Genomic DNA, 14,053 nt, shown 5'->3' with positions numbered 1-14,053 from the left:
ATCTTATATCTCAGAGGGGAGGTTGCTATGAGATCTAGCCATCGAACCTATATGCCAGTTATTTGGCAGACATAACTTGAACAATTGGACCAAACATATGTTTCAGCTACTTATCCATTGCCTTTATCATTTTATACAATATATTTTCTCACGTAGCGGCACCATTTTCCGGTCTATTATATTTCATACGTGGCCCCCGGTGTTTTTACATAAATAATTTATATCAGACAATGTAAGTTGATATCAGTATTAAAGAGGCCAATGAAGTCCTCCACGAGAGTGATTCTCATCCACTGTGGCACTTGTGACAGATATTATCATTCGTTTTCAGTGTCCCCAATTACCTATAGGTATTGGCTAATATTATATGGTACTGTCTTATTTTATAATAGTACCAGATGCTCCATTCATAGACTTTCTATTCTATCTCTATGGCTCACTGCTGCCCACTAGTGGTCATTTACAGATTTGAATTTTCCATAACTTAAAAATCGTTACACATTTTTGTTTTATTAGTAGTCAGTGATCTTAGGTGTCGGAGAATGCATATTATTTCCAATTAAGTTTCCATTTTGCATGTGTTCCATAATGGCTAAGACCTACATGTACAGACTTTTCAGTAAAAACCAACGAATATGCTCAGTATTGCAGCTGTTGTCAATGTTAGACAAGCATGTCTGTATACAGACTCCAGTAGTGTGATCCTGATCACATAAGACAAACATGGGGATAGATCCCATTTATGAGACTGAAGCTGAAATGGAACATGAAGAAGGTGCCACCAAGATGTAAAACCAAATGACAAATCCCGGCAGCCCACACTGACGGGCACGATTCGAAGTTCCATGTTACTTCAGCAATATCTCTATATCATTGTATATGTCATTTGCTACCTAAGAAGCAGCATTATTAAGGCCTGAACTAATGAAATGCAAACAATCACAACATGCGCTTAGGAAAAAAGCAAAAACCTTTCTATATATAGTCCGCAAGTCTTGGTGTAATTGATGCTTAGTTTATGTGATATAGAAATCTCTATGGACGTATTTCAAGTACAAAGCAGTGTTTATAGATAAGTGTATGTAAGACATGGTGCCCAAGATCAGCACTGTGGGACAACATTTTTAACATAGATCATATTTGGAAATGAGATCACATCAAGTGATCTAGTGCTCTGAAAGACCCTTTCTCTAAATGAGGACCAGCTGACCTCAACAGGTCTGGCAATTCACAGCTGTTATCTCAGGGGAAGCTGCCACTGCACAGCACCCATTCAATAAATGGACGACTAGGTGGTATAGCCTGTATCTGCTGTGCCATCGGTAGAACATAGGCTGCATTAAACAGTAACCTGTTGTCTGCTCACAGATTTGCAGGGCAATGGTGTAAAGTTTTACATCACAGCCACTGTCCTGCTCATTTATGAGATTACTCCTTTTGCTCGCTAAAATACATTTTAAAGGCTATGGACACCTATGTAGGCTTTTTTTTTATTTTATTATTATTATTATTATTATTATTATTATTACTATTAAATGTATGTTTAAGGTTTTTTAAACGTTTTTTAAATGGACTTTTATTTAAAAATTTCAATCGTTTTTCCAATACAGCTTCTATGTATCTTCTATACATAGAAGCTGTATCGTTCGCTATCAGCCGATTCTGTCGGTGAACTGACGGCTCGACTGAGAGTGGGTCCTGTGTTTCTCTAAGGCCTCATTTACACGAGCGTGTGCGTTTTGCGCACGCAAAAAAACGCTGCGTTTTGCGTGCGCAAAAGGCAATTGACAGCTCCGTGTGTCATCCGTGTATGATGCGCGGCTGCGTGATTTTCGCGCAGCCGCCATCATGGAGATGAGGTAGTCGACGGCCGTCACTGTCCAAGGTGCTGAAAGAGCTAACTGATCGGCAGTAACTCTTTCAGCACCCTCGACAGTGAATGCCGATCACAATCTACACCAACCTGTGAATAAAAAAAGACGTTCACACTTACCATGAACTGCCTGCTTCCTCCAGTCCGGTCTCCCGGCCGTTGCCTTGGTGACGCGTCCCTCTCTTGTCATCCGGCCCCACCTCCCAGGATGACGCGGCAGGCCATGAGACCGCTGCAGCCTGTGATTGGCTGCAGCCTGTGCTTGGCCTGTGATTGGCTGCAGCTGTCACTTGGCCTGAATTGTCATCCCGGGAGGTCGGACTGGAGGAAGAAGCCGGGACTTATCGGTAAGTCAGAACTTCTTTTTTTTTTTACACGTATATGTATATTGTGATCGAAAGTCACTGTCCATGGTGCTGAAACAGTTTAAGTCTTTCAGCACCGTGGGCAGTGACTGTCTCCTGACGTCGCGTACCCGAACATTTTTTGCCGGGTTCGGTTAAAACGAGTTCGGCCGAACCCGGTGAAGTTCGGTGCGCTCATCTCTAATTTGACACTCCGTTTGGATGTTTGTAACCAGAAAAGCACGTGGTGCTTTTCTGTTTACATTCATCCTTTTGACAGCTCTTGCGTGATTTTCGCGCATGCAACGCAGGACCGTCAGTGTGGCATGCGTTGTTTTCACGCACCCATTGAAGTCAATGGGTGCGTGTTGCGTGAAAAACGCAAGAATATAGAACATGTCGTGAGTTTTACGCAACGCACTCACGCTGCGCAAAATTCACGCATCGTCTAAACAGCCCCATAGACTATTATAGGTGCGTACGACACGCGTGAAAAGCACGCGCGTCGCACGCGCGTATAATACGCTCGTGTAAATGAGGCCTAACACACAGGATCACCATAATATTAACCACATCTAAGTTGATCAACTAAGATCTAAATAATAATATTATGGTAATGCTGTATGTTAGAGACACAGAGGACCCGCTCTCAGCCAAGCCGTCAGTTCAGCTGAGTGACAGATTCGACTCATATCGAATGATACAGCTCATATGTATAGAGGATATAGAAAAGCTGTATTGGAAAAACTATTGAAAATTTTCAATAAAAGTGAATTAAAAAAAAAAAAGTTAGAAAAACCTAAAACATACGTTTAACAAAACAATGAAAAAAAAAGCCTACATAATGTATCCATAGAATGCTTTAACTACCAAAACGGATAGACCTCTTCAATGATTTTATTTCTGGGTAGGAATTGCTTGTTTTCGGCTTATTACTATAATTCAGTTTTCAAAATCAAACCTTCACATTGATATTTAGAAGATGTCAGTTCATGGAGGATGAGGAGGAGCTGGATAATCCATGGATTAAGGTATCATATGGACTGTTCAGAGCAGTTACACTGATATTCGCATATAAATAGTCCTTATTTATGCTGTGCTGGTGGGAATGCGGCATGTGGAGCACTGCATGGAATGAGTCACTTATGTTCCTGGGTGACTTTATACAAAGCCTCACTGCAAGGATATTCCGTAAAGTCTGGGGAGTTCCGTATAATTATCTCCATATTTCTGCATCATTGCCTGACGTCAAGTTTATTGCACATTTTAAAATATCTGTTTCAATAGAGAGGCTGACAGACAGACCTTGCCTCTAAAAATAACTGGGCAGCCTACACACAGTGGAGGCATTTTCTGGGCTGAGTGATCCTTAAAGGGGTTACCTATAAATGACAGTTATCACCTATAAATGGCTGATCACTGGGGGTCCGACCACTGGCATATCCAGAGACCACATGAACGCGGGTTCCCGAGTTCCCTTTGTGAATGGAGTAGTAGTGCGCATGCATGGCCACCGCTCTATTCACTTTCTACAGGACTGATGAAGATAGCCAAGCGCTGTACTTGACGATCCCTACCACTAAATTCACGCCATTCATTTACGTAAAAATGTACAAACTCATTTAAAGATAGAAGAAAACGTTATAGACATTCAACTACAATGTGACTATTTCAATATATTTTACAATGAATATATAATTAATTTATAAATATTAAATATTTTGAATGAATCAAAATTTTTAATTGTATCCACTTGGTGTTTTTTTTTTTTTTTTAAGTCTTCCTCTGTTTCTTCATTTTACCCATTGCTGGTTTCGTTTTGTTTAAACGTGCAATAGGTACGCTGTAAGTGCGATTCGCCAGCCTAAAGGTTCACCAAATATTGTATGCCTTACAATGCCTTAGGCCCCAAGCACATGACCGTAAAAATATTCCATAATTGCGGTCCGCAATGACGGACCCATTTACTTCTATCGACCACGGATACCTTCCCGTATGGTCACGGGAAGGTGTCCGTGCCGTAGAAGTGTACCGCAAATGGGTGGCTGTCCGCGGACATCGATGGCCGGCTGTGCCCGCACTATCGGGCAGTGATTACGAGCGCGGCCATGTGCATATACTCCGGTTGAAAGAGAATCAGCTGATTTGCTTTCAACTTCTTAAAGGAGTATTCCCAAACTAGACGTCCATGGCACATGCCACAAAAGTCCCTGGGACCCGCACCCACCTCAAGAACCAGGGCCACCCAAACCCCACCCGATGCGTGCAACCTCCTCTCTGTTCATTCTCCAACAGTATGCAGCCGATGGCAGTATTTCTTCGGTTACTTTTGTTTGTTTTTACCACAATTCCATGTCTGGTTATATGAGGTTTATCTGCTTATAGACGCTTATTTACAAATGAACATACAAGGGGTTAAATACCTTCCATCAAAGCGATGCTTCAAGAAGTCAAACAAAGCTTTCTGCATCATATCTGTGACCTGCGGGCATACAAAGAAACGTTGGAGAACTGCAGAGTAGCGATTGCCAAACAGAAGGAGTACGACTGGCATAAAATGAATAGGATAGTCACACAATTGTGTAGATATGATAAAAGGAAGTAACAAATAAGAAGTTCTAGACAAACAGAAGACCATAGAGACACCAGAAAGTAACAGAAGAAAGTAACAAATAGGTTCAATGGTTTTATATTACAGAGGTGTAGCTAGGCTTTTTTTCATCTAGCGCAAAGATTCCGTTCGCTGCCCTAGCCCCGTAAGTAAATAACCTGAATAGCTCGTTGGCCCCCCTCCGGTACCCAGGGAACGTGCCCAACCTGCTTCCCCAGCCTTGCTCCTCTATATAAAGGGGTTAAAAAATAAGTCTTTGGATATGCTAACGGATGCCTTTGGATCAACATATGTGCACAAACAGCGGCCCCTTTCTGCATACGGGCCAAAAGTTTAGAGCTCTAGGTGATGGATTCACACTGTGCGTTTTTCTTGTGCATTTTTTTTTGGGGGTTGATGGACTCCCATTGAGCGGCATGGGAGTTTATGTATCAAAAAATAAGAAAACGCATGTTAAAAAAGCAACAATAATGCCCATTGCACACGGCCGAGTGCCAATTGGGCTGTTTTTCACCCGATTCACTTTAGCGGGTAAATCGGGTCTGTGAAAACGGACCCAATTTTCCAAACCGTGGAAAGATAGGACATGTCCTATCATTCCACGCATCACTGACGGGACCCAGCCGGCACACACAGTTGTGTGCATGAGGCATAACGCACAGTGTGTACCCAGCATAAGTCTAGTTTGTAGCACACAGTATATTAGCAATCTGACTTCATATGCTCCTTTGTTTAAGTTTTACACAAAGCTGTAAAGCCCTTAATAGCTGGGATCAATAGGCACATATAGGTTGAAAGCTACAAAACGATGTAGTAGTAAAAAGAAAGTCAGAAGGACGTTTCAATTAGTTCATCTTAAAAGAAAATGTCGCTCTTAAATGACACTATACAATATTCCACAATGTAAGTCTACATGAAAAGCTGAGCAACTAAATCATTTGCTTTACTTATCTTGTACCACTTTTTTTTATTACATGATGTTTATTGGCTGTATATTGTGGGAAAACACAGTTAAGGCTTCGTTCACATCTGCGTCAGGCCTCCGTTTAGGGGTTCCATCAGATCTTTCCATCAGGCGAACCCATGAATGGAACCCTGACTAAAACAAACGAAAACCATAGCTTTCCGTTTGCATCACCATTGCTTTCAATGGTGACGGATCCTGTACAATTGGTTCCTGTTTGTCCCCGTTGTGCAAGGTTTCCATCCTTTTGATGGAATCAATACCATAGTCGACTGCGTTATTCATTCCGTCAAAACGAAAGAACCCTTGCACAACGGGGACAAACGGATCCGTCACCATTGAGATAAATAGTGATGCAAACAGAAACCTATGGTTTACGTTTGTTTCAGTCAGGGTTCCATCCATGGGTTCCCCTGATGGAAAGCTCCGACAACCCTGAACGGAGCCCTGACGCAGATGTGAACGAAGCCTAAGCAGGCCTTACACATTAGAAAAAAATCAGGCAAATAATCTAATGTGCATGGGGCCCTCCTGACTGTCCCTCAGCATCATATGTCGGGGGATAAACGGATCAGGCATGTTGGATTCCAACATGCCTAATTCTTTGCTCTCGCGGGAGATAAGCCCAAGAGCATAGATGCCATAGGGGCAGACCATGTGGCTGCTATGGGGCCCTTAGAGAGATCGTGCCCTTAGGTACTGGGTGGTGAGAACCTGTGCAGAACTTCCCTCTGCATTGCTTGCAAACAAGATGGGAAGTGGAATTAGTGCAAGGGTCATGGAAGAGACAGGGAACAAACACCCGACCCTTCTATCCTGGGTGGCAAAACCCATCACCAAAATGGGGGTACATCTTTTCTTTGGGACCCCATCCCTTCTATGAACTCCACTGGATAATGTCCCTCGGGCTGGTTTATTCCCCTCTTCCAATTGACACAAACATGCACGCGTGGCCGAGTATATTTATGGGGCAGTCTGGAGAGGTAGCGGTTCGCTGTGTGTCCGATAGCTATTTAATGTATGGCAAGCTTTAAAGCTAAGCCATTAGGTCACATATAAGACAGCAGAATGAAGTTTTATGTATATGAATGGAGAACGGGACATGAAATCAATACGGAAACAGCCAAGCAAAGGATTTACTCAACTTTTCATTTACATTTCAACTGTGAAATTTTGTATAAAGGTGCAATTTCGCTTTAAGTTGCCAGAGAAGACAAGAACCACTGGTATCTATGGATGGTTTGCTTAGTTCATATACCTCATATCCTTTCAGAGAGGGTCCAACTAAAATGATTGGCCTCATGGATGGAACCACATCATATGGAGGGATGTGCTCAGTCTGTAAGAGAAAGACCAGGTCATACCTCTTCTGCTGCTCCATACATTCATGCACCAAGTACCATGCAACCCTGTTTCTCCAAATCTACTGTCCACAGACACTTCACGGCATGCAGTATTCAGGAAACTTACACAACATCACACTAGACAGGTGAACAGGAAGAGGCAAAACAGCCGACATATACAATTACTTACTGACTTCTGCCTCTGTTTGGCTATTTATAGGGAGTCAGGAAAGCAATGAGAGGTGTAGAGGGTGATGGGTACGATAGATGGGGGCAAAGAGAAGGTAAGGAATGAAGGGGTGTAGGTCAAGAGGTGGACAAGGAGATCGGTGAATAGTCAGAAGATAAGAAAGAAAGGAAAAAGGTAGAGGAAAAAAAAAAGAAACAAACCATGCGTGTTATTGCAATAATTACATGACATGCATATGTAGAACATGCATCCATACAGAGATATCATGTGAAGACTAACACACAGATATACAGTATATGACACTGGATGATGTAGATACACATCCTGATCATTAAAAGGGTTGTCTCAGATTAGCAGACCCTCTTTTCCAGGAACAGCGCCACTCTTGTACATAGGCTGATCCCGGTATTGCAGCTCAGCCCCATTTAGACCCCATTTTCTAATCTCAGACAATCCCTTTAAGCCTATATACTGTATGTATGAGAATCAAATTTTGTCATGTAATGGAATAAGATGACCATTTCTCATGAGGGAGCCAAAGGAAAGGCTCTAAAACAGAATTCATCAACATTTCAGAGCACACTAGTCACGTATCAGTTTTTTTCTGTGATTCCGACAGTCATTGTCCTACTCTTCCATAGCCCAAAATGATGGTGTTTCCAAAAACCATGTACATCATGCATGACAACAGTGGAATGCCACAATCTGTTTTTGGAACCCCAATTGTTCCTCTGCATTTGCAATATTAGGTAAGTAAAGTGTAAAATCCTCATTGTTTCAAGGTCCAGTTTCTTTCTGCAGCTCGTAGCATTATAGCTCAACATTGGAAGACTCACTTTATACCGACATGCAAAGGATGGCTTAATGAGGTGACAATATGGAGGGATTAGAAAATTATAGCGCTATCGATAGAAATAATCGGGCACAATTTATAGCCTGATGGTCAGCTTGGCCATTGTAGGTCTTGGCATTGTAGGTTATGGGGCTCCAATACACCCAGTGTCCTATGATAACGCTACTGTCTGACAGGGAAAATATTTTCTTTTTTGTGTTTTTGTTTCATTTTTTTTCTTTTGTCATTGTATGTTTAACCAACTGTAAAAGACTTCTTAAAAAATAAAAAATAATATATATATAACTAAATAATCCAAACCGGTAAGCATTTACGCTGGGGATTTCAGAGGACCAAGGTTCACCTACAGTGAACATGTTTACATGCACCTGTGTATCAGGTTAGTGTCGGAGTGGGGAGGGGGCACTACATATGCTCAACCTGTAAGCAAGGGGAGGAGACAGAATCGGGAACGTTAGTCTTCATTTTATAACAGAGGGCACATGTCTCCGGGACCACTGTTCTTTTCATTAATGAAGTTCAATAATGAACTTAATAAGGTATTTTTTAATACTACAAATGATCAATTGCACTGGTCTAAGAATTTCCTTCTCATACAATACAATCAGATGAGTGACTGTACGATATGTCACCATTTTCTAATGCCGGCCGCTTGGCTAACAACTGGCTGCCTTCCAATGTGTTTCCTACAGTCTCTCAAAAGTCTAATAATGGAACAAAAACTTTTTAATGTACAATTTACTTTATATTTTGCAAAGAATAGTAATTTACACCATGTATTTTGGAAAGGGACTTTACCCTGTACCCATCAAAGGGAACTGGTCACCCAAACAGACTCCCTTTAACCTGTGGTGTGTGATACACTATCATAGGTAGTTTCACTTACTGAATGATCAACTGAAGGGTCACAAAAAGAGAACCTGCACCCCTGACTCCCTAGAAACTGGCATTTCTTTTTTGTTAGGGGTTAGGGCTGCAGTAAAGTATGCCATGTATCCTCTAACGGAATGCCTACGATACCTAACAGTGATAAGAAGCATGTAGCAAGATATTTTACAGACGTCTCTGGGAGTATGTGCCACTTTTTGGGCTTATGTTTGCCCCATACAACCAAATGGGCACTGTACAGCATATGTCTATACTGTTTTTTTTTAATGTTTTATATACACGTGATGTAGTACCAATTGTGGTATGAACCTAGGTTTATTCATATATCTGGAAAATACAAGAAAAATACATGACACCTCTATACCCAAAATCAATTTACATACACATGTACAGAGAACACTTACGTTTTTAAACAACACATAAGAACACAGATGCACGTCACGCTTTCTGCTTATAAACACAAGCTTGGTGTTATCAAATTTGCACAATCCGGTATTAGGGCTCTCTGACCGCACACTTTAGTAAATAGCTGGGGTTAGTATTAACAATGGGTATGCCATCGGTTACCTTCTTAAAGAAAGGGACACGTTTGGTAGTGGACGGGGGGGTTGTTACGCTCCCTGTACTGGTATGGGGTATTTGCTGGACAGGGTGAGGCTCTGTCTCATCATATTCTAAATCAACTGCATCTACGTCATAAACTAATTGGGTTTCCAAGTGTCCTGAAGATGAAGAGATGGGAAGATGTGTATTGGAGAGAATGGGAAGGGATACAAAGAATGATAAATATAAAGTAGATAATTCCAGAGTGTTATGACAATACAAAGAAGTAAAGAAAGAAAAAGTAACCAGGATAAAATAAAAAATATTGAGAAGAAAAAACAGAGGGAAAGGTGTGCTTTTTGGATAACAGAGAAAAATATAAATGGGGGAGAACCAAGAGGTACAAGTAGAAAAGAGAATTGGAGATACAGACAAGGCAGAAGAGAATGTTTGATGACTCTGATAACCCAAATTAAAAAATTTAATTAATACTAAATCTAGAATCTTTGTATTGTCCTCACTCATATTGACCACAGAGATTAGAAAGCTGTTGAGTGTTTGGCCGAGAACATTTTAACCTATCCGATCCGTTGTTCTCACAGAAGATAATTCACTGCCAAGGATATTCGAGACAGCATGTTTATAAGGGGTCGGGAGGAATTGTTGTTGGACAAATTAGCAGTTCTCTAAAGTGAATGGCCGCATTTAGATTGAGCTACATACGTCTACATAGAGGAATGGAAAACTAAGACAAAAAAACATGTGTCTGGTGGTCGTAATGGGATCTTCTAGCCTGTGTCCAGCGACACCAATTTATATTCTCCATAAAACATCTTGAGAAATAAACAGAATAACTTTCTGGTTCTAGATCATATTTACTCTTAGGAAAATATAGTAATAAATTGAGAAATGTCTATTGTGCATATAAATCTACCAGTTGTTATTCTTTGTTCGTATAGTTTTCCAGAGAGAAGACAACACAATATATCTCTCACCTGTTGCTGGAGGGGTTGGTCTACGGGTACCACCGCCGACATCGCCTAGACTGTTCGAATTCCCAATGGATTTACTGCAAGGTAACATTTGTGAAAATTACATGTAAAGTATAATGAATGAAATCAGTCTCTACTCTAGTGGACTCTACAACTTATATTTTCTATCACATACACAAAGTTGTCACCTGGTACTGAGTCGGCTTTGTCGCATCTTCTGTTCCTGTAGCATTCTCATATGTTCCAACTTGACAGGAGAGGGGATAAAGCCAACTTCACAGCCCTCCCTCACTGCTCGCCCAATCCACCAGTCATTATTATATTTCTGGGAATGGTGGTCAATAGAAAGACAGGTTAATAGAAAGGCTTGTCCCAATATTAAGACCTCTGTTACTAAGAAATAGGAATGGACCCTCTTTCTTAATTTGGAGACAAACTCAGATTAACTAAAATTGTTATCAGGTGACAATAAAAAAAATTAAAAATATGACAGCGTCTACTATGCATACTCAACAAGATCCACTCAATCATGTGAATTTGCACCAATAATCAGCTTTCAATAGGGTGTATGTGAACTGCATAATTATTTATGACAGGAGCGTAGAAAGTGAAGGGGTCTGGCGGGGTATATACCCTGGGTGCTGTGTTAGAGTGGACGCCAACAAGTCTGCCTATGCCATTTAGAAAAAGGGCTAGGGCAGTCAACTGAATCTTTGCCCCAGGTGAAGGATAGCCTAGCTTTGACTCCGATTTATGATATTGAATGTGTCAGTGATGTCATTGAACCATATATAGATTTATAACATCAGCCCAAAAAAATAAGAAATAAAATGTCTTCCTACAATAAACCTGTCGGAGGATATTTTAATTTCCTTGTGTCTTAGTTTATGCAATTGGATTTAGATTATTGCTATAGGACATTAGCAGGATAGATATATGGTGTGGTGCACAAGCCACAGAGAGGCCTTGTGTAGGTTAATAAAGGAGCATACGTCCAATATAGAATGGTGTGACCTAGTGCTATACAGGATACTGACAGTCAGCAACAAGGGAAACACGCTTGAGAAAGAGGACGTGTTACCCTCGAAATGTCGCGTGTTGCGAGTTTTTTGTGTGTATGGTGCCCGATCACTAAACAGACTGGCTTGATGGTCTCAAGGATGGGACCAGACTTGATGTCCTGCTAGTGCACCCTGATGGTATAGAGAAGGCACATATATCCCTGCTCATAAGAAGTGATGAACACCAAAGGACTAAGGTCTGCAATTGTATTACCGTTTTGTATTATAGGCTTGTTGTTAATGACAAGAGGTAAAAATAAGAATAAAAAACACTACATAAAGAAACAATTGTGCTTGGATACATGATGGCATTATAATGTTTTAATATGGAGCATACTGCAGGGAGAACACATGCTGTTTAGTAAGGACACATTGTCAATGCATAAAAGGGATAAAAACGAGTGGTTTGCACTGTATGAACTCCATGAACTTTGAGGTTCAGAAGTTTCCATGACAGGAGCTCAATAAAAATCATCCAATTATAAGGTAATATAAAATGCAGACAGAACTAAAAACACATCTGTCTCCTAGATTCTATCATAAGATCAGTAATAGAAGAATAAAACCTATATATGGAAAAAGTTACATTAGGGCCTGTTCACATCAGCGTCGGGCTTCCGTTCATCAGTTCCTTTCGACCTTTCCGTCAGAGGAACCGATGAATGGAAAGCTAAACCATAGCTTCCGTTTGCATTACAATTGATTTCAATGATAATGCTTCTGTTGCAGTTGTTTTCCGTTTGTTTCCGTTCCGTAAAGTTCCAGTTTTTTTTTCGTGCCAATAATAGTGTAGTCGCTATCAACGGTAATGCAAACAGAAGCTATGGTTTCCGTTTGGCTTTCCATTCATCGGTTCCTCCGACGGAAAGGTCGAACGGAACCAATGAGTCGAAGCACAATGCTGTTATGAACAGGCCCTTACATGACCAGATCACAACTTCACATTCCTTAAAAATTAGATTACTGGCAGTGCGATCAATCATTGCCATAAAGTGTAGTGTTCATTCTGTCATAAAACACTCATCAATTACAAGTCTTTGCTTTAATCTGCTCGTAGTGAAAATTGTGTAAATAGGTGAATAGATCTATTAAATCCGTCATGCTTATAATTTATCCCTATCCTACTTTCCAGTTATCAATATGATAATAGTATGTAAACCCCATTAAGGGGAATGTTGTTTATTTCAATATCCCAGCTCTCATATCCATAAAATATTCCCGCGTATTAATGCCCAAATGTGTAATCTCAACCGTAGTTATACATAGTTACATAGTTAGTACGGCTGAAAAAAGACACATGTCCATCAAGTTCAACCAAGGGATTGCGAAAGGGGAAGTGGGAAGGGAAAAGGGAAGGAAAAATTTCTACACATAGGAGCTAATATTTTTTTGTTCTAGGAAATTATCTAACCCTTTTTTAAAGCCATCTACTGTCCCTGCTGTGACGGCTCCTGCGGTAGGCTATTCCATAAATTCACAGTTCTCACTGTAAAGAAGGCTTGTCGCCTCTGCAGCTTGAACCTTTTTTTCTCCAGACGGAGGGAGTGCCCCCTTGTTTTTTGAGGGGGTTTTACAAGGAACAGGATTTCACCATATTTTTTGTATGTGCCATTAATATATTTATATAAGTTAATCATGTCCCCCCCTTAGTCGTCTTTTTTCAAGGCTAAATAGGTTTAATTCTTTCAATCTTTCCTCATAACTTAGATTCTCCATGCCCCTTATTAGCTTCGTTGCTCTTCTTTGTATTTTTTCCAACTCCAGGGCATCCTTTCTCTGAACCCTGGCCCAGAACTGAACTGCATATTCTAGATGAGGCCTCACTAATGCTTTGTAAAGTGGTAATATTACATCCCTGTCCCGCGAGTCCATGCCTCTTTTAATACACGACAATATCCTGCTGGCCTTTGAAGCAGCTGATTGACACTGCATGCTGTTATTGAGTTTATGATTTACAAGTACACCCAGATCCTTCTCAACAAGTGAATCCGCCAGTGTAGCTCCCCCTAGGACATATGATGCATGCAGGTTGTTGGTACCCAGATGCATAACTTTACATTTATCTACATTAAACTTCATCTGCCAAGTGGACGCCCAAACACTTAGTTTGTTTAAATCTGCCTGCAATTCATGAACATCTTCCATAGTCTGAACTATATTACATAGCTTGGTGTCATCTGCAAAAATAGAAATAGTGCCATTAATCCCATCCTCTATATCATTAATAAATAAGTTGAATAATAGTGGTCCCAGCACTGAACCCTGGGGTACACCACTTATAACCGGGGACCATTCAGAGTAGGAATCATTGACCACAACCCTCTGGATACGGTCCTTGAGCCAATTCTCAATCCAATTACAAACTATATTTTCTAAACCTATAGTCCTTAA

General features: G+C 40.8%; 1 protein-coding gene across 1 annotated transcript in view; it reads right to left on the bottom strand.

Moving 5' to 3' along the window:
* CACNB1 (calcium voltage-gated channel auxiliary subunit beta 1) overlaps positions 1-14,053 on the bottom strand; it is a 65,512-nt gene that overhangs the window by 24,978 nt on the left and 26,481 nt on the right. The window contains exons 5-9 of the mRNA XM_075846829.1: positions 10,790-10,926; positions 10,605-10,678; positions 7,326-7,345; positions 7,051-7,131; positions 4,641-4,699 (exon numbers count right to left, since the gene is read on the bottom strand). Coding sequence (XP_075702944.1) covers positions 4,641-4,699; positions 7,051-7,131; positions 7,326-7,345; positions 10,605-10,678; positions 10,790-10,926 — 371 coding nt within the window. The remainder of the gene's footprint in view (positions 1-4,640; positions 4,700-7,050; positions 7,132-7,325; positions 7,346-10,604; positions 10,679-10,789; positions 10,927-14,053) is intronic.

Source organism: Rhinoderma darwinii, chromosome 13 (assembly GCF_050947455.1).
Source record: "Rhinoderma darwinii isolate aRhiDar2 chromosome 13, aRhiDar2.hap1, whole genome shotgun sequence".
Classification (NCBI taxonomy): domain Eukaryota; kingdom Metazoa; phylum Chordata; class Amphibia; order Anura; family Rhinodermatidae; genus Rhinoderma; species Rhinoderma darwinii.
Note: the sequence above shows the minus strand (reverse complement) of the source record. Positions and strands in the feature narration are given on the sequence as shown.